The sequence below is a fragment of the Limulus polyphemus genome, unplaced genomic scaffold, assembly GCF_000517525.1.
Source record: "Limulus polyphemus unplaced genomic scaffold, Limulus_polyphemus-2.1.2 Scaffold1421, whole genome shotgun sequence".
Taxonomy (NCBI): domain Eukaryota; kingdom Metazoa; phylum Arthropoda; class Merostomata; order Xiphosura; family Limulidae; genus Limulus; species Limulus polyphemus.
This window is the reverse complement of record NW_013667031.1, coordinates 87,052-107,437: the sequence shown is the minus strand read 5'-3', so window position 1 is coordinate 107,437 and position 20,386 is coordinate 87,052. Positions and strand designations below refer to the sequence as shown.

General features: G+C 34.8%; 1 protein-coding gene across 2 annotated transcripts in view; it reads left to right on the top strand.

The window, feature by feature from the left end:
• Positions 1 to 20,386, top strand: part of LOC106463482 (endothelin-converting enzyme 1-like) — a 76,975-nt gene that overhangs the window by 36,054 nt on the left and 20,535 nt on the right. For both annotated transcript variants that reach the window (XM_022390989.1, XM_022390988.1), the window contains 10 exons: positions 1,646 to 1,753; positions 2,487 to 2,623; positions 3,514 to 3,748; positions 4,299 to 4,397; positions 4,869 to 4,946; positions 5,646 to 5,749; positions 9,463 to 9,524; positions 9,875 to 9,926; positions 12,674 to 12,741; positions 15,246 to 15,376. In XM_022390989.1, the coding sequence (XP_022246697.1) occupies positions 1,646 to 1,753; positions 2,487 to 2,623; positions 3,514 to 3,748; positions 4,299 to 4,397; positions 4,869 to 4,946; positions 5,646 to 5,749; positions 9,463 to 9,524; positions 9,875 to 9,926; positions 12,674 to 12,741; positions 15,246 to 15,376 (1,074 nt within the window). The remainder of the gene's footprint in view (positions 1 to 1,645; positions 1,754 to 2,486; positions 2,624 to 3,513; positions 3,749 to 4,298; positions 4,398 to 4,868; positions 4,947 to 5,645; positions 5,750 to 9,462; positions 9,525 to 9,874; positions 9,927 to 12,673; positions 12,742 to 15,245; positions 15,377 to 20,386) is intronic.

Genomic DNA, 20,386 nt, shown 5'->3' with positions numbered 1-20,386 from the left:
GGGGTGGACACACTAGAAAAACCTGTGGTGGCTTTGCTCTAACAAAAACACAGTTGTAAAAAAAAAAAATTGTTTTTTCAGTTCCATCGAATTTCGAAGAGCACTTTTCATACATTCTATGAATGTTTAGTTCAGACAATATGCAATATGCATATTTATGCAATATGCAATAATTTAACTAACATATCATTTTTCGATTTCTCGTTACGTGTAAATACTATATATGCATCGGAAAAGAAACATTATGTTTAGTTAATTTTTAGTTCCCCGGTAGGACAGCGGTAAGTCTTCGGATTTACAACGCTAAAATCAGGGGTTCAATTCCTCTTGATGGACACAGCAGATAGCCAGATGTGGCTTTGCTATAACAAAATACACACACACATACTTAATTATTACATAATAAATAACAGTTTCATAAAATACATATTTGGATAAAACTGTATTGATTTTCTTTCTAGGTGCAAGCCCCCACAGGAGTGAAATTTTTCCATTTCAACCCATGGCGTTAGCTGAGATTCATTTGTTGATTAAAGTAGAAGCAATAGTCAGACACAATCTTCTTAGTCACATTATGGTTTCTGTAGACCCCGTCTTTGAAAAAAGATAATTTTAAGTTATCCTGATTGTTGGTTTTGAATTTCGCGCAAAGCTACACGAGGGCTATCTGCGCTAGCCGTCCCTAATTTAGCAGTGTAAGACAGTGTAAGGCTGCTAGTCATCACCAGCCACCGCCAACTCTTGGGCTACTCTTTTACCAACGAATAGTTGGATTGACCGTCACATTATAACGCCCCCACGGCTGAAAGGGCGAGCATGTTTGGTGGGAGAGGGATTCGAACCCGCGACCCTCAGATTGCGAGTCGAGAGTCCTAACCACCTGACCATGCCGGGCCAGTTATCTTGATCTCTTTTATTGTTCCCATGGACAATTATTTGTGTTATACAGCACGGTTCTTACGTTTGTTTTTTTGAATTTTCATACAAAGCCATACAAGAGCTATCTGCACATACCCGACACTAATTGTGAAATAATAGACCAGAGGGAAGGCAGTTAGTCAACAGTACACACCGCCAACTCATGGGCAGCTCTTATCTGATGGAATAATGGAATTTGACCGTTACTATCACAGCACATCCACAGCCCCAAAGTGCTAAGCTCGTTTTTTATTTTTTGTGGCAACAGGACGCGAACCTTTAACTCTCGAATTCAAAATTTGAGCGAGTTAGCCATTAGGCCACGTAAGACCCAGATACTGAGTCGTTTCTCAGAGAGCCATAGATTATCAAGTTTGCGTTTTTTATTATCAAGTGTCAGCCCAGAAATAGTTAGTTATTTGTATTTCTATCACAAATTAAGTTTAAGAATAGCAACAAGTGTAACAAACCCTGATCAAACTAACGGCAATTAATTCATTCATGAAACTTATCATCAATCAAAACTAATGGCAATTAAATCATTCATGAAACTGATAATCAATCAAACCTAACGGCAATTAAATCATTAAATCATTCATCAAACTGATCATCAATCAAACCTAACGGCAATTAAATAATTAAATCATTCATCAAACTGATCATCAATCAAAACTAACGGCAATTAAATCATTCATCAAACTGATCATCTCCTTTTTTTCTCCTCTAGCTTGCGAAGTTGAGCTACTCACAAATGGCTTTTATGAATGATTCTCTGGATGATTATTTAAACTTTGACCGAAAAACCTTGAGCGACCTTGAACAGATCCTACCAGATGTAAGCCACATGATTTTTCTTTAAAGCACTGTAGGAGAAACACTGTAGAGAGAAGATTATTTTTTCTAGACTTACAGAGTTAATCACAGAACATGTTCAAAGTGTTGTCAGACCAATAAGATAGGTGTAAACAATCCAGGCTAACTTTCTTATAACATTCTAACATTCGTCTGAAACACGTTGTTTTAGACTCTTCGTTACAAATGTTTTTTTTTTTGTTGTTGTTGTTTTTCTGAAACATGACGGTATTGGCTGGTGGGTCATGCAGAATATACACCTTCACAGGGGTTTTGGTATATTCGCTTTGGTAATAATAATATCTGGGTCTCGGTAAGATCATTTCAGACCTTACCTAGACCCAGATATTATGATCTTTTGCTGTTCAGTGTTTCAACAAGGAAGGTTTAAAGGTAACAAAAATTTACTGTGTGATCAAAATTGACTTTTAGTCCAAAGTGTCTCAACTGATTCGAATACTGCTCGCATGTACAACAATATACAGTATATAGTCATTTCCATTGATATTTATAATTGTATTACTCTTCACGTCCGGATTAATTTAATGGTATAACTTGCTAAACGTTGTAACAATATTTTGATAACAGAATATATCTATATATATATATATCATTATTCTCATGTGAGAATAAGTGAAGCAAGGATGGTGACAATATAGTTGTTTTCCCATGAATTATCACCTGGTGTGTATTTCATGAACTATTTTTTTCGACAGATTCGTTGGTCGGAGTTAATGCGCAACCTGCTGAGTCAGGCTAACATCACTGTTGATGAAATTGATTTACACCTGGTGTTACACTGTGAAGACTTTCTTAGGAATACGTTTGCTCTCATAAATGATACGTCTCCAAGGTAAATATACGTGCGTTAACCCTTATCAGTTCGTGTGCATATAACGTGGCCCCTCCCCTTCTGTGTGACTGATATGTTGAAATATGACGTAAATCTGTTTTTAATGCAATAACTAATGACAGAAGAACAATTTCAGTCTAAGCAGAACATGCATCAGCGCCACTCAAAGTTTGCTGCAATAGATCATATCGTGTTCAGACAATGCAAGAAATTCAAACGTCATGAGATTAAAGTTAGATTAACGAATACAATTTTTATCATTTATTATTTTACTTTTTCCTAGCGGCAAAAGCCAATATTCTTTATACACTTTTGCGCTTTCTTCAAAGTTCGAAATTGGACTAAATATTTGGCATAATTTGTGAAACCTAGCCAAATAAATTTCACATCATTATTTTATGCAATTATTTTTAGTTAAAAGGTTTATTTCTTTGTATTTTCTTAGTTAAAAAATAAATAAACGAAAAAGCAGTTGTTTTAAACACAAAAGTATGAATTAGTCTTTGCTTAAGATAATCACACCTGTTACAATGAGTTTGTGCGTAAATAAAATATAAACGAAATTTAAGTTTCGCGAAATAAGCTCTTTTCGATTATTCCGTGATTTATTGAATTTAACCTCAGCTGTGGCACAAGAAATTGCCAAATATAGTTAGAGTTTATATTTTTAAATCATACTTATTTTTAAACGTAACAATCAGAAAGCAGCTGGTGATACATTAACACCCTTCAAACTTAGGGTTACAGAGTATTTTACTTGTAAAATATTTTACACACGAACTACGTGAGGTTTTTGCTCAAAAGGTTAACCATGATATCTCTTAGTTTGGAATTATTTTATGTTTGAACATCTCATTCGAAATTATAATTACTTTTTTTTTCCGATCAAGAACTGTGGGGAACTACCTCTCGTGGAGATTTGTCATAAAGTATATGCGTTACTTGGACATTCACTTCCGCCGACTCTATTATGATTTCAAACGAGAAATTCCACACTCTTCCGACGAACGGACGTTCTTTACGCGATGGAAAGAATGCGTTTCTCTGGTTCAAAATAATGGTTTTGGCATGGCACTGGCAGCTCTCTTCGTTCGACATGAGTACACTGAGAAAATCGACAGAGAAGTGGGTCTTCATTTCTGTCACCATTTGTTTAACTCTCCATAGTAACCCAAGTTATATTTCAAGAAAAGAAGAACAAAAAATTTACTTAATTAAACGAAAATCAGTGGTTAACTTAATCTTATTAAGACCTGCAAGGTTGGTTAACGATTTACACAAAACGTTACAATTTGTAAAACGAAATCTAATAATCGAAGACTTTTTTTTTCTCAGAAATAATTAATGAAACATCCAATTATAGAAGTACAAACTGAATATATTAATTCTGGAAAGACACATAGTAATATACAGGTTAATACTAAAACCAAATGAGCAGAACTTGAATTTCCATATATTGATTTACTTTTAAAACCGCTAGGTCGCTACAAAATTTCGAAACTGAGGAAATCGCGACTTTTATGTTTTTAAATATTGATTGCCTAAAACAGCCCAGTCGTATAGGAAAAGCTATATTTATCGAATTATTTTAAAACCTAGTGATTGTAACATAAAAAGCATAGCTAAATAGATCGAAACTTACAAACTATTCATACAAATGGTTTATCGATTACAGATTAAAGAATTAATCGTTGCTGTAAAGTTAGCCTTCAGCCAACTCATAAAAGCCCAGGGTTGGCTCGACAGTGAAACGACTGGAAGGTGTGAAAAGCAGGTATAATGTAACACAATTTATTAGTTCTTTTTGTATTGGAACAAATATATATTTTACCCATTTAAATAATATAGCCCAAAATCCATTTCATTCTCTCTCTCTCTTCCTTTTTTTTGGTTAATTATTACAAAAATACTTGTCTTTTTTTGCTTTAAACTAAAGTGGAGATGATGCTGTTGTCTTTTTCTTGTTGTTGTTATAATACTAGTGTTAAAATTGCTATGCGTTCAGTTGTATTTCTAGATTTGTCTATGATATTTAGAAATTTCAATACCAAAGTAGCGAAAGATAAACAGATAGACACATGTTCGAATGAAAATGTATGCAGTCGTTACACGATATTTTATAACTCGGAATATTTGTTACCAATATATATTTTTATGTATGTATAATACTGAAGAAGTTAGAAAACACTTCTCGGAACATTTAAAACAAAAAAAAATGAATTATCTCTCCTGCATGTTGTTACAGCTAAAAGAGATGAAGGAGAAAATTGCCTACCCGAGCTATATCCTTGATTCTGAGCAGCTCAGCCATGACTATAAGGGGGTACTTATCCTTTTTTGTGTCTATTTGAGTTATAGATATATACCGGCTTGTATTAAATATTGTTTCATACAGCCTGAAGAAAACAGCATAAATTATATTTATATTTAAGATGACCTGAATAAATTTTGAAAGTTAAAGTATGAAAATAATTTGAAATATACATTTTGTAGTGTGTACACTCCGTAAAAAGGTCAGCTACGTTCTTCTCCTTTGTTAGGCTAAATAATTTCCTAGGATAACGGAAAAGAAAGAAAAAACTTTCCGTTTAAAAGGAGAGCCAGAGTAAAGTTCTCATTACGATAAACAATTACGTTTTTTTTTCTATGTCTGTTAATTTTCAATGCAGCTTTTTCCTGCATTGCAGTTTAACAAATCTTGATCTATTTAACAGTTTTACCCTAGCTCTGGTTGTTGTTTCCCATATTGTTAAGGACGTATAATTAGCCTTACTTTACTTCAACAAGATAGATTTTCGTATTAACATCGAATTTCGATAAATTGAACTATATTGCTTATGGAGACTGTGCAATCATAAAATATTACTTCGTAGTCGTTATGAACGTTTTATTTCGAAAAAACATGCTTCCGTTTCTAGGTCTACGCTTAGCATTATTAACTTTCTAATGCACTGAAATCACAGAAATTTTCAAATATAAATACTTTTCAAGCGTATTAATGTTCTTATAATATGATTCGCAGCTGGAAATTAAACCTGAAGATTTTCTGGATAACGTCTTAAGGATGAACCGTTACGAGATGAAAAAAGAATTAGAAAAAATGACCAGGACTGTAGACAAAGAAAAGTATGTACATTTAGTGTGGAATAAACATATGATCATTGATTACTGTTATGAAAGCTAAGTACAGTTGGTAAGTAAGTGTTGCGAAAGATAAATAAAGTTAGTAGTAACCAGGGCCGCCGAGAGCCATAATGGAGGAAGAATTGTTATATGGTACCCCGAATAATTTGCTTCAATTATATTTTACGATACGTAATTTCATGCTAAAGACTTAGTCTTAAATTGACTTCTAAATATATTTTAATGGTTTCCAGAGGTATAATACACGATACTTTTAATTATTCAAACAGTATGTGTGTGTGTGTGTGTGTGTTTTGTTTTAGCAAAGCTACATCGGTCTATCTGCCGTGGCCACCGAGGGGAATCGAACCCCTTATTTTAGCGCTGTAAATACGAAGACTTGCCGTTGTCCCACGGGGGGACATTTTAAACAGAAAAAGTCTTTAAGAAAAAGATTTAATTAAAGTTATAGAAAAGATGTTTTAGCTGCATGTACTGTCTGTACCATACAGAATATGCAAGTCAGCAAGTCACGTGACAACGATCCCCCCCACCTCCCTAGAATGAATGTACCTGTAATAAGAATGTACGTTTTTTATTCGTTTCAACACATGTCAAATATCTTGGCAAAAGCAGGTTACAAGCTGTTATGGTTATTCGTATTCAAAATAAAAAATAAAAGTTAGACTTTTATGTTTTGTAACTTTTAAGTTCGATAAAGTTCGCTAAAAAATACAGGAATAATAATTCCTCTCTCCACGTGTCGCAACTACTAACTACTGTCTTAAAACAGCAGAATGGCCTCTTTACTTAAAAACAGTGCTGTTTTGTTGTATTATGTTTACATTCATTTTCAAAATATAATTAAATCAACTTACGTTTAAGTTCAAGCATTTTAAATCTTAAACAATTAAGAGACATACACTGATTAAAATAATTAATTAATGTTTCTCGATATGGAGTATGCTATTTTTTAATATTTTGTTCTGAGATGTTGACTGCATCATGGTTCCATTCGTATATGAAAAATAAAACACTTTTATCTCTACAGGAGTATTAATACATGTAAGTTGAACCACGCGTACAATGGATTACTCAATTTTTGGTACATCTTCGACAAAAAAGTTAGGGAACTTAAAGAAAAAATATCCATAAAGCTTCTTACATGTTCAAACGTTTCTACTCCCAACCACTGAGACTGATCTGTTAAGAAGTGCAGAAAAAATTCGATTTCATCATGTTTATCATCTGATCTCGTTTCACGTCATAAACAAAAACACAATTTTAAAGGGAAGTTCAAGCTGAACGCCCTCGGGTGGTTGACTGGAAAATCGATTATTTACTTGTAGTGTAACTTTATTTCACTTGGTTTTACACGATAGCCTCCACTCCCTATCGATCAACCTACCAAATATTTGTATACACATTGCTAGACTTTCCAGGTCTGTTACAAATCCCAGCGTATAAAACCTGTTGACGAAAATATTAAAATTTGATTTCCCTTGTATTTCCGGGATTAAGTTAATTGTTTACACATTAAAAATAACTTTTATTTTGTAATAAAAAATCACTTTGACTTGTAATAACGCCAACTCAGTGTTTTCTTTAAGACTGATGGTTACAGAAATGAAGAACTACCTTATTTTACTGGAACCTCTTGGGTATTACAGCTTTAGCATGCTAGGGAATCTTAAGCAAATAAAATGTCAGTCTCTATCTACCGTTACGAATTTCAAGAAACGTTATCTTATAAACGACTTTAGCTCATCGCTGGAGAATGAATTTTCGGTTAAGGTGAGAAGTTCAAACGGCTCTATTTAGTCATTTCATAAAGGTTATGTCTCTCGCTCTACAAATGGCCCACAACAGTTGTTTGTTGTTGTTGGTTTTAATACCCAGAGAAATGTTATTGTTTTACTGAGAAGAAAATGTGTGTGTGACGTTTTCCTCAACACGGAGATCATAGTTACATATAAGTGTAAATAATTATTAATGATAGATAAGTATAAGTTATAAATAATAATTGTAATCTTGTAAATTTGAGCTAATAAAGACACACAATAGTGTGTCGTGCGGCCAAAACAACCTACAGGACACACAATAATGTGTTACTAACAAGAGTGATAATTTAGCGATTGTCCTCCATCTGTAGTTTGGACTGTGATAATCCAAACTATTACATATGCTCTACTGGAACCTTACTTCACATACCAAATTTGAAGGCAATCCATTAAGAAATACGCGAGATATAAAACCTCCAATTTTGATTAAATGTTTTCCTTTTTTTTTCTTCTTCGCAACAAAAGTGCGGAAACTTTATTTGATAAAAAACATATGTAATCTTTATGGATTTTTTTTTCAAATTTGGTACATCAATAGGTCTTTACAACCTACAATTAGGTGTCAAGTTTGATCTAAATATAAGCCACATGTGCAAAGTTATTTAACAAAGCTACTCAAATTTGACCAAAATTTTTTCGCACGCTTACGTAAAATGTCACGTCAGCTATCGATCTGAAATTTTTATTACAGATTCAACTAAGAGTAAAAGTGGACAGTGTTTAGTTTTTGTCATTCCGATTAAAGATAGCTGATTTAGAGCAGCAAAACTATAGGGTGAAAGCACGTGCAGATACATAAGTATTGGTTAAGCCAAACAATCTAGATTATCAATTTCTAGCTAAAATTTTCAAAACAAACGGGTGAACGGTTATTATTCATTTTTCATTGACATTTTTTAAACACAAATTTTCTAAATTTCATGAAATTCTCCCAATTAATGAGCTTTTAGCGTCACGTGATATTAGCTTAAGCAATTAGCGTAAATAATGATGCTTCATACGGCTGTACTGATTGCATGCGGGTGATGACAAGAAACTATTAATCTAGATTCCATGGCGTTTCTATAAAGAAAGTAATTAACACTGTTTTAGAGAGGAAAATCTACCACTATATTTTTAAAGAATCTGGATGGTTCTGTAAAGTAAAGCTCTGTTCTGAATAATACGTGTTGTGATCCTAAAGCTAATGTTGATTACTATCGAGTGTCACTTTCTTACTTGCTGTGGTTTGTTGGTGTGTATTGACAAAAAGTCATGATATCCAATCAAAAACACCTTAGATGTAAAAATAAAAGATGCGGCCAAAAAAGGACTGAGCGTGTGACTTAAAGGAATGAAATCAAAATTGGCGACCAAACTGGTACCTACATTGATAAGAATTTTACAGCAAATATTCATTCATTAGTGAGCTAGGTCGCGTATTTTGTTTTACCCGTCATCATGCCCCAAGTTGAATAAATCACGCGGCCTGGCTAACTAATGAATGAATATTTGCTGTAAAGTTCGCATCAATGCTATAAATGTAGTAACAAGTTTGGCTTCCAATTTTGGTTTCATTCCTTTAAGTCTCACGCTCAATCCTTCTTTGGCCGCATCTTTTTTTCACACCTAAGGTGTTTTTGATTAGGTAATTTATAGAAATACTTTTTTCAAATTCATATCAGCAGTTTGATCATTTGTATTTGTATGTTTCATCATTTTCCATAATAATTACAATTCTAATTAGAGACGGTTATGCTCAGATAGCCCCAGTGTAGCTTTTCTCGATAATTCTAAGAATCGAACCAAAAAATGTAAGTTTCGTTACCTTCTTATAGTTGTTATTCTCTAGATCTCAAAGATTATTAGCGATTAATTTGTTTTCGTTCTACATAGGGATTGGTATGTACAGCCTTTGATGGTCAATGCCTTCTACCAATCCTCCGGAAATGACGTCAGTAAGTACGATACAAGCTAGATTTAATTTGTTATTTTCTTTTATAATTGATTGTTTGTTTGTTTTTTTGCTTTAATTTTTCAGTATATTTTAATATGTGACTTGAAACTATCAATGAGCGAAGTTAAAATATTTTTTGAAACTTTGAATGTAACATACATTATTTTTGTCAACGTTGGCGCTAAACGTTTACTAACTTTGAAAATTAAAAATAAACCACGCTGTAATATCTATTATACGGTAGATTAATTCTGCATTATCAACAAATGAAAAAAGAGGAAATTACATAAAACTTCGGCTGTATTTATAAAATTCATGAATATCAAAGGTATATTTTGTTGAATTTTACAGTTTTCCCGGTGGGCATTCTACGTCCTCCATTGTTTGTGCCTGGTCGTCCACAGTAAGCATATTTTGTTCTTGATTTAAATATATTTACTTAACTATTGATAGGGATGTGCACTGGAAAGAGGTTGCAAGAGGGGAGACCATCTCCCAAACTAAAACTTAATTCCTGTGCACAACTCTGTATAAAGTTTAATCATTACACAAAAAGGAAAGTTAATTCGACGTTATGGTGCAGACCATGGTTTAGATAAAGTGTGTTTGAAATCTTTCCCCAGGATAAAATCTGTTCCTCAGACTCAAACTACGACAGTTTTTACAGTGTTTTATCTACTACTCTACAGGTAGTATTTTATATCCACACGTATTCCAAAGATGTCCCCTATAACAATTAGGAATATACTAGTCCTGAAATAACGTGGTCGAATTGCTCATTGTGCAAATACGCCTGTTGATGAGTGTCACTCACACAAATCACAGCCCGATATTCCGAAAAGCCATAGTCACTAAGGTCCGATATTCCGAAAATTGAACGTAAAAACAATTACTTATCTAGTCCTAATGTTCATTCAGGTTGAAGCATGTGTATAGAGTGTTATATTAGGGATATAAGCCGATAACATTATGAGGTATGTTTGTAATAATTCCAGAGACCTATATAGTTATTACCCGTAATGAAAGGTTTCTAATCTTTTGAAAAATTATGCCAAAGTTTTCATACTAATAATATAGAAACAGAATAAAAAAGTCGAATAACAGAAAGAAGAATGAAGCAAACTCCAGTACTAGTGGCGAAACATTTTCGGAATATCGATCTGTTTCTGTCACACTCATACATACCCCCCCCCCCAGAAAAAATAATCAGAAACTGCAATCTATTATGGAAGAGTAAATATCTTGTGCTATATATATATATATATAATACTAGATGTACTTCCGAAGATTCACCGAAAGTGTTCTATTTCAAGTGTTAATAAAACCAAAATTAAGAGTAGCAAATATTTTTATTTCTTGCTTTTGAAGTTCATATGTCATGTTGTAGCCTACAGAGTGCATAATTATTCTCGCGACTCATGGCATGCGCACGTTTTAGTGAAGTCACGACAGAACAAATTTCAATGTTAAGCGTCCCTTATATGACTCATTTTAGTGTATACTGACTGACATACAGCACATTACTGTATATTGGTGCGAGTGGTTAACACAGGTGACCCCTCCATACGGCTTTCGCTTCCATTTCGAGGAAATTATGGACGTAGCTTGATGTGGGTTTTCAAACAATGAACAAAATACTTTTTGACACAATCTTTCCACTGAATAAACACATTGGGTTATAAAACAAAAATACATAATATTCAAGGTTTGAGCTTAATATTTTCATGTTTTTTTTTTTTTTACGTGTGCATTTTACAAGGGTTAGCGTTATTATACTTACTATTTCGCTCACCAGATGTCTTTACTTATTGTTCCAGAGATAATGTACAACAAAAACAGGTGAATAAATAATCTAAGTTTATAATTTATGATAACTTGTGAAAAAAGAAAAACTATTAAATTATTCAAATTGTGAAGAATATTGTGAACATCCTAAATGTTAAAAAATCAACAATATATTTTTAGTATATGTATATATAAAATATTCAAAATTTACACAACTAAAAGCTGAGTTAAAATCGATAAATATTACAACCAGAAGAATCTTTAGTTATAACTTAAACTTTGACTTTCCAATCCATAAAGCACATTTGGAGTATTGTGTTCAGTCTTGGTTTCTTACCTTAGAAAGAACATTGAATTGTTGGAAAGGGCTCAGAAGAGAGCTACTAGAATGGTGGCTGCGATGGAAAGGTTGTCATATGAGGAGAGGTTAAGATCTCTGAAATTGTCTTCTGATAAAAGAATAGTTACAGGGGATCTGATTGAGGTGTTTAAGATTATTAAGGGAAATGATATGCTAATGCATAATCTGTTTTCGCATTTAATGGTGAGAATAGTAGGGCTAGGAGACATAAATATAAATTTTAGCAGGGTAGGAGTCATCTTCAGCTAAGACAGTTTTATTTTTCTAACAGGGTGGTTGACCTCTGTAATGGGTTGCTTTCGGATGTTGTGGAGGCAGTAAATTTAAGTGAAAGTTTAATAATTACATGAATAATACGGGCTGGCTTTGAAGATTTTTTTATTATTATTTAAGAGTTTACTTTAGAGGATGGGACAGCCTAGATGGACCAAGAGATCCCTTGTTGTCCCTAAACGTTGTGACTAAATGCAAAAAGAAAAACGATAATGCCAACACAGTTTCCCCAAGACTCCACACATTCTGTCACTTTGTTATTAACGCAAAACCGCTGAAATAAACCAGTTTCATGAAGATGGAAGAAATTGAGTAATGTATCACTTTAAAGACCAAACTGATGTAATCACTTTCAAAGTAGTTTAAACTTTATTTTAAGTTTGTATGAGAGATGGCGCTGAATTATTTGATAAACACTGTGTAGATCCAATCATTTCCGATATCTGTCATTTTGAAAGTATTCTTCTAGTCACAGCTGTATTGATATCATTAACGCATATGAGAATGATAAATGGGACTAATCACAATCATTAATTTATCATATTTTCAAATTATTTTACTTCTCACCGATGTAGATAGCTTACTTTTGATCAGAAATTATTGATAATGTTGACATTGTTATATGTTCCATAGGTTTATTTTCTTTGTTTATTGATTTAAAATTAAGTAAGTTTTGTAATAGTCCTTGGACACACAGGTGATTTGATTACTAAAACTTGTTTCCTCTACAGATACCTGAACTACGGATCTCTGGGTATCGTTATTGGTCACGAGCTAGCTCATAGCTTTGACACAAGTGGTAGGTTGTCAGTTTCTTTACAAAGTTAATGTGGTAATTCTAAAGGTGAATTATTAACATAACAGATGAAGTAATTTATAAATATATTATATAACGAAGCATCCATTACATACCATGTGACGATGAGTTTCGAATAAAACATCAGGAGTTTATGTTTTCACTTCTTTAGGTTTTTGAATATATGGTAATACAAAAAGCTATTTGTTTTGTTAATTTGTCATGATTATATTTAATAGAAGGAAGATTGTCTAAGCTATGCTGGAATTTTGGGTATCGTATTTATCTAAAAACAACATGTATGTGTACATTTGGACCTTATATTTTATCACTGTGTTTTTGTGAAATAAGATTGATCTATTTGATAAATTGAAGTTCATAATTAAAGTTATTTCGCTTTAGAATTTATTGATAATTAGGTGTTTTTTCCGAGTGGACATTGTAAAGTATTGCTTTACTCAGTATCTAACTCTCTAATCTGAGTATGCGTTTTGAATCGTAGTTCAACAAAACAATTCATTCAAATTTTGATTAAATGTAGATGAAATGTTGGATGTTAAAAAGGAAATAATAGGTTCTATTTTGGTAAAAGTGGGTGAATGATCAATAATATTCGTCCCAAATTTGTAAGGATTTTTAGTGTTTGATAGTTTTAAAAAAATAACTAACAGAAAAACGAAACCAAAATTCCGTTTATGATACGTTAACGGCCAATTAAAGAACTTACGAGAGTTGCAGAAATACCGTTTCACTAGTGTTTTTTGTTTATTTGTCTTTTTACCGTATAGGCTCCACATGGCAGGTGTCTAAGGCACTTGCCTCGCAGTCTGAGGATCGCGGGCTCGAATCCCCGTCCCACCCAAGATGCTCACCCTTTCAGTCCTGGGGGCGTTATAATTCGACGGTCCATCCCACTATTCATTAGTAGAAGAGTAGTTGGCGGTTGGTGTGATGACTAGCTGCCTTCCCTCTAGTCTTTTACTGCTAAATTAGGGACGGCTAGCGCAGATAGCCCTCGTGCAGCTTTGCGCGAAATTCAAACCGAACAAACCTTTACCGTTTATGTGTCACAAATATTACAGTGAATAGTAAAAGTTAGTCCCGGAAACATCGATTGAATTTTAGTGAAAGTAGGTCAAAGGACAACTTTACAGTCGATTCCTTTGACCTTTATTACAATGCTACTTTATGAAGAGTTTGAAAATTTCACTTTTCTCAAAACAGAACGTGATGCCAAGGTGCAACAATATTCTGGGTGAGAATTTTAAATCTTAATGGCACCTTGTACGTATTTAGGCTAAATGACTAACTCAGAATTCAGATATAGTTGTCCCAAATTTTCAATTACTGACCAGAATTAAGTTAGTCAGCCAGCATCATCCGCCACCACAAGGGATTTGCCCGGCTCTTTTGAACGAAGTAACAGGATTGAGTGTCATTTTTTATAGCGTTATAATGCGCCCACAGTTAATGTTGCGGAACGTATTCAGCGTCTCACACCACAGACCCTTCGATACACTGCCCAATACGCCAGTAGTTAGTTATTCTAAGGAAACTTTATCACCGCACATAAAACCTGGTGGCCTAGTCGGCGAAATAGAGGGTGGGAGTTTGGTAAATAATATTAATTTATTACTTTTTTTGACGACATTTAGCGATAGTTTAAGGCAGTTTCAAGTCACTAAGCATTGAACTTTTTAAATATATTTTTTAACTTTAAAGTAGCATGAGTGATTTTTTCTGATTTTTTAATAATAATTAATATAAAATCATTTACGTGCACTGAGCAGTGTTGTTTGTTTTGTTTTGGACAGTGTGCAGTGGAAACATTTTATCAGTGCACGAATCAGCTTCATAGCTGTACAATCTGTGCATAACTGTAGGTTAAAATAGCCTATGCGACATGCTGACCACTGAGCCACGCCCAGCCTTTTTATGTGGATGGATAGGAAATGCTCATTACTATACAATGATTTTTTAATTCTAAAGCCACGTTTTGGCTTTTAGCCCCCTTTTCTGGGCCAGGCATGACTGGGTGATTAAGGCGCTCGACTCGCAATCTGAGCGTCGCGGGTTCGAATCCCCGTCACCGAACATGATCGCCCGTTCAGCCGTGGGGGCGTTGTAAAGTGACGTTCAATCCCACGATTCTTTGGTAAAGAGTAGCCCAAAAGTTGGCGGTGGGTGGTGTTGACTAGCTGCCTTCCCTTTGGTATATCACTGCTAAATTAGGGACGAATTGGTCAGAAAGCCCTCGTGTAGTTTTGCGCGAAATTCAAACCAAACCCTTTTTCTGTTTTAATTCTTCCTCCACCCACACTCTGCTGAACTTGCCTTATGCAAGCAAAGGACACTTCTCGTAAGAGAAAAAACAAAAACACAAATCTGGATCCTACATACATTACAAACTTACCCAGCAGCAGCAGTCTAAGCCTAAGGTTTACCTTGAAGCAATATTAAACAAGAAATGTTCATAACTATATTATCCATTACGTCTTTCTTGGCAGGTAGGAAGCTGGACTTGTCAGGAAACTCGACACAGTGGTGGTCTGAAGATGTAAGAGAAATCTTGCAGGAAAAGGTCGCATGTTTTGTTGAACAATATTCTAAATTTCCGCTCAAAGAAGTGGGTCAAAATGTAAGTTACCAACTTTATTCAGATATCATGTTTATAATTGGAAAAACAATAAAGCATCTATAAAAATACAATATTCATAAAAATTAAAGTACATTTAAGTTTGAGATGTTTAATATGTTTTTCGAAGTTTGAAGATACAAACAAAACAAAAAAAACAAACAAACAGAGAGAGACGTTCAGTATTGACGAAACTTGTTTATGACGCATATCACAGGTAAATAATAAAAAGCAAGCCAAAAATTCATTTTCCAATAACACAAATGCAAAATTAATGAAAAATGTCAATATATGGCTGCACAACCATCAAAGAAAAATAACTTATTAAGACGATAAAACTTAAGAAAATTAGTCTTTAGTAGCTGGTAGGTTCTCTATTGTTTATGATTTCTTCTGCACCTGTTCGAGCATGGCCAGGTGGTTAGGGCGCTTGACTCGCAATTTGAGTGTCGCGGGTTCAAATCCCCGTCCCACCAAACATGCTCGCCCTTTCAGCCATGGGGGCATTATAATGTTACGGTCAATCCCACTATTCGTTGGTAAAAGATTAGCCCAAGAGTTGGCGGTGGGTGGTGAGGACTAGCTGCCTTCCCTCTAATCTTTCACTGCTAAATTAAGGACGGCTAGCGCAGACAGCCCTCGTGTAGCTTTGCGTGAAATTCAAAACAAAACAAATTACACATGTTCTACATACTGCTGATGACATTTCGGATTACTTGCTAGAGCAGCACAATCTAGCTTTGAGCTCCTGGAGAGTCGTAGAAGTCTCTAAATCCTCTCTCCAGCAATTCTCACACATGCTCAATTGAATTTAGATCCAGTGACTTAGCAGGCCAGTTCAATACCTCTATTCCTTCATTCTGAAAATTTACTGCGTGATCCTGGCGAATTCATCTCCAACAGCGCCAGCAAAAGGGCGAACAATGGGTAACAGGATCTCATCCATGTAACTTCTTGCTATCAGGGATCCTCCATCCACCACATTGAGGTCTGTATGCCCCTGTATGCAGATGCCACCCTATACCATGACTGAGTCAACCCCAATAGCGTTATGGTAGACATTGTTACAGGCCGAATATCGCTCTCCCTCACGCCTCCAGACCCATAAATATCGACCTCTTGAAGATAAACAGAATCTACTCTCAACTGTGAACAGTTACGGGGATCTATTTCTGAAGGGTCGAGGTGAAATGTTCCTGAGAAGCACCAGATGGTCTGTTCGGTGCTTTGGGGTTGATACAAAGGTTCTAACTGATATCTTGGACCTGAGTTTAGCCTTTGACCTTTGAGCACGACACACACATTCCAGTGGCTTACTGAAGCTCATTCCTGAAGCCCCTACCGCTGCTGGTGCGGTTTCCAAGGGCTAGATTTCACAGATATCGGTCGTCTACTGCACCTGTATCCCTTCTGCGACCCAGGCCTGGCCTCCTGTGGTCTAGTATCTGCAACACAATCTACTGACCACAGATTGTGATACCGTCCTGAAGCAGTGTGACGGCTCTGCAAACTTCCGTTTCAGTTAAGTGGTTTCTAAGGCTTGCAAACTCTTTTCAAAAGTCAATGCCAGCAAACAAATCCATAAACCTAACACCATTTCAACACTAAACATCTATTCTACTCAGTTAAATCTAGATTTTTACTTTACAGAATTTTGGTCATTTCTCATAAAGGCCTATTATATAAGGAACCAATCTAAAAATATATAAATTTATCCAAACCTCATTATCTTTTAATGTTTGGGGGTGGTGTACTTCTAAAATACAGCTTCAAATGGGTAAATCAAAAACTTTTATTGTAGTGTTGTTTCATTTCTACAGGACATGATCACATTGAACTACTGCTACACACTCAGGCTTCACACTAGTCTTATCAACTGATAAAAAACAATACCAGCATTCATAAAACTTTACAAGTATTTGTCAGAAGAAATAGAAACGTATGTCTGACAATTTGTTTATACTAGGGTTTTTATTCCTATTGTTAAGCCTTCTGATACTTTTATTTTACTAAACAACTGTATTATTAGAATCTTGTTTTTACTCTTTTACCCTCCTACCCAATATGATAAATCTGACTGTCCTTTCACTTAATATGATAAACTGCACCATTTGTATACTGACAAATGGTTTTGTGCAACTTTTGCTTCTATGTTTAAACCATGTATGGTACTTATCTCTTCCACAACCTAATTAAGTTCCTACTTACTTCGCCTGCATATGATATTGAACCATAAACACTGTTGTAAGTTATATTTCAGTGTTAAATTTTTTATATGTTTGCTAGAGGGTGCATGACATTATGATCAAGCAAGTTCATAAAAATAGTCCTAGAGTACCTAAAAAGTTCACAATGACGCCAAGAATCTAGCAATTTCGGGATTTTGAGCGTTTTGAGACAGGGGAACATTGTTTATAAATCCGAGTTAGTCAACTGAAGTAAGGAATGAGAAGTCAATGAGTAGTAATTGAGAAGTTAATGAAGTATTCAATATGTGAATGATCGAGTGGTTGACGGCCGAGTACAGTTATTCAATTACAGTTAGTGCTTCTGTTAAACTAATCAATAAGTTAGTCAGGTTTGTTACTAATATTAGATTATTAGGCCTACAGTACTTACAGAGCTTATGTTGAAAAAATTGTTTGTGAGCCTAGGCCTACAGCTTGCGCTAAAGTGAATATAGACGGTAACAAAAGTTATTTAAAAAATAATTTGATTCGTTATCGTTACATGAACTGGCCTTGGCAACATGTTTACAAGATAATTCAAAAGAGCCCAACCAAGTACAGAATATTTTAGAACAATACAATGATTATTAGCATTTGCTTCTTTAAATGTTGTGTTCTTAAAAGTTTCTATATACCTTACATTAATAAACTAATAGTTTCCCCTTAATTTAAAACTCCTTATATTTAATATGCTTTGAAGTTTTACTGCAAAATGAAGTTAATGTTCCTTTTTTCAACAATTGTTAGTTGCTTGCCGGTCAGGAGATGCTCAGTGACGTGAAACCTCTCGTTACAACGAAATATTCTTCTGTTTTTTTTTATTGTTGTTGTTGTTGTTTCTTTTTTAAATGATATTTTTCGAAGGGTAAAGAAACTGGTTAAAACTTACACCAAATTCTTGTATCATAATAACTTTCACACGAATATTCTGTACTCATGTTTCTGCAGTTTTTTAGTCTTCTGTATTCGGTAATATCCAGGATCCCTGCGTAGAAAAAGTCACCATGTACGAGAACGCCACCCACCTCCATTTTCAGAATTCGGCTGTGGGTTTGTTAGAAATGAATACCCTAACACTGCCAATGAACGTTTTCGTAGCAAAGACATAAATCCTCACTTCAATTCTTTATAGAAAAAAAAATTTCCGGACACCTATATTGTACACAATAAAACGAAAACCTTCATACGCCTAGGCCCTAAGCTGTCCATGAATCATCGGATATACAATGTGCATAATAAAACCGAAACCAAAACTTTCGTACACTAAGTTTTTCCATGAATCATTGGATAGGGGTATTTTACATAGCCTGACCAAAACCTCTGTATGCATATATTCGTAACCTCTGGTTGTTCTTGAATCATTGGACGGGTACCGTACTGTATATAGGTGGGCTGAAACCAAAACTTTTGTACGCCTAGAATGCTCATGAATCATTGGACAAGTGCTATATACAGTAAGGTCAAAACTTGTATACACTTAAATTGTTCATGAGTCATTATATGTGTACTGTACGTAGTAAGATCGGAACCAAAACCTTCGTACACCTAGACTACGCATGAACTTATATATATACTGTAATTATACATAATAAGACTAGTGTTGAATTTAGGAGGTGTACAGGGGAGGGGGATTTCCTCCATGTGCAAACAAGTTTCTCCCTGATATATTTTAACTATTTTGTCTTTTTTTATAGATGTTATAATCCATTCCTTCAGCTTCACATTCCCCCTCCCTCCCGTGGAAGGGTCTGGATTCAACACTGATTAAGACAAAATCAAATTCCTGTACGCTCAGGCTGCTCTTGAGTTTTTAGATGTGTACTGTGTAGTAAATTGAAAGAGCTTCGTATGCCTAGGTTATTCATATGACGATTGATATGTCATGTATACAGTAAAGTAAGAACTCGATCGTTCTTTTTCCTTGTGTTACGTCTCTGTTCGTTTGTTAATTTCCCGTAAAATTTCTTCTCGAAGAACTTCAGCGATACAAGTACTTTCTTAAATAAAACTAGTTTATTCTTTCTCAATACAACTTTGCAATATACAGAATTTCCAGTCACTTTAACTTAAATACACACTATAATTCACAACGATTCACGCACTTTACTTAGGACTTGACTCGATTATCTGTCTCTATCTCTTCAATCTGCAATTATTCTCGTTCCGATCTATTGTCTCGCTTTATCTGGCGGGCTTATATACAAGAATATACAAAAAGAGGGCGCATAGAAAAGACTAGAGTTGCCACGAACAGACGTGATCCTTCTAGAATCTCATGACGTGTTACTAGCGTCACGTGACTTCCGCTGTCGTATCACTGCCCCTTCCTTAGTATTGTTCGTCCCGAACAATAGCCACTTACATTAAACCAATAGACAATTAACAATAACTTAATTAAATGTACAGAATTTACAAACACAAAATTAAAATTCAAAAAAGTACTCTTAATTTTACGGGACGTATCTTCTTCCGTACTGTTCTCCGTCTCGTTGGCTTCTGCTTCACGTGTGGTTCATCTGCTCCATCAGGAAATGTCCTATTATCGGTAATAGTCAAATCAGTGGTAGTAACTTCATCAAGGGCTTCACTGTTTCCCTTCAAAAAACCGGGTAGAGTTTATTCTTCGACAATGACTTTTCCAAATGACACGTCTTCAGCGGCGTCTTTTGTTCCGTTGTTCACATCGTCCCAACTGGAATGTCCTGGACCGTGATAATGCCACAGCGTGTTGGCATGCACCACCTTTGGCTTACCTCGCCGACCACATTTTATCTGGAAAGTCACG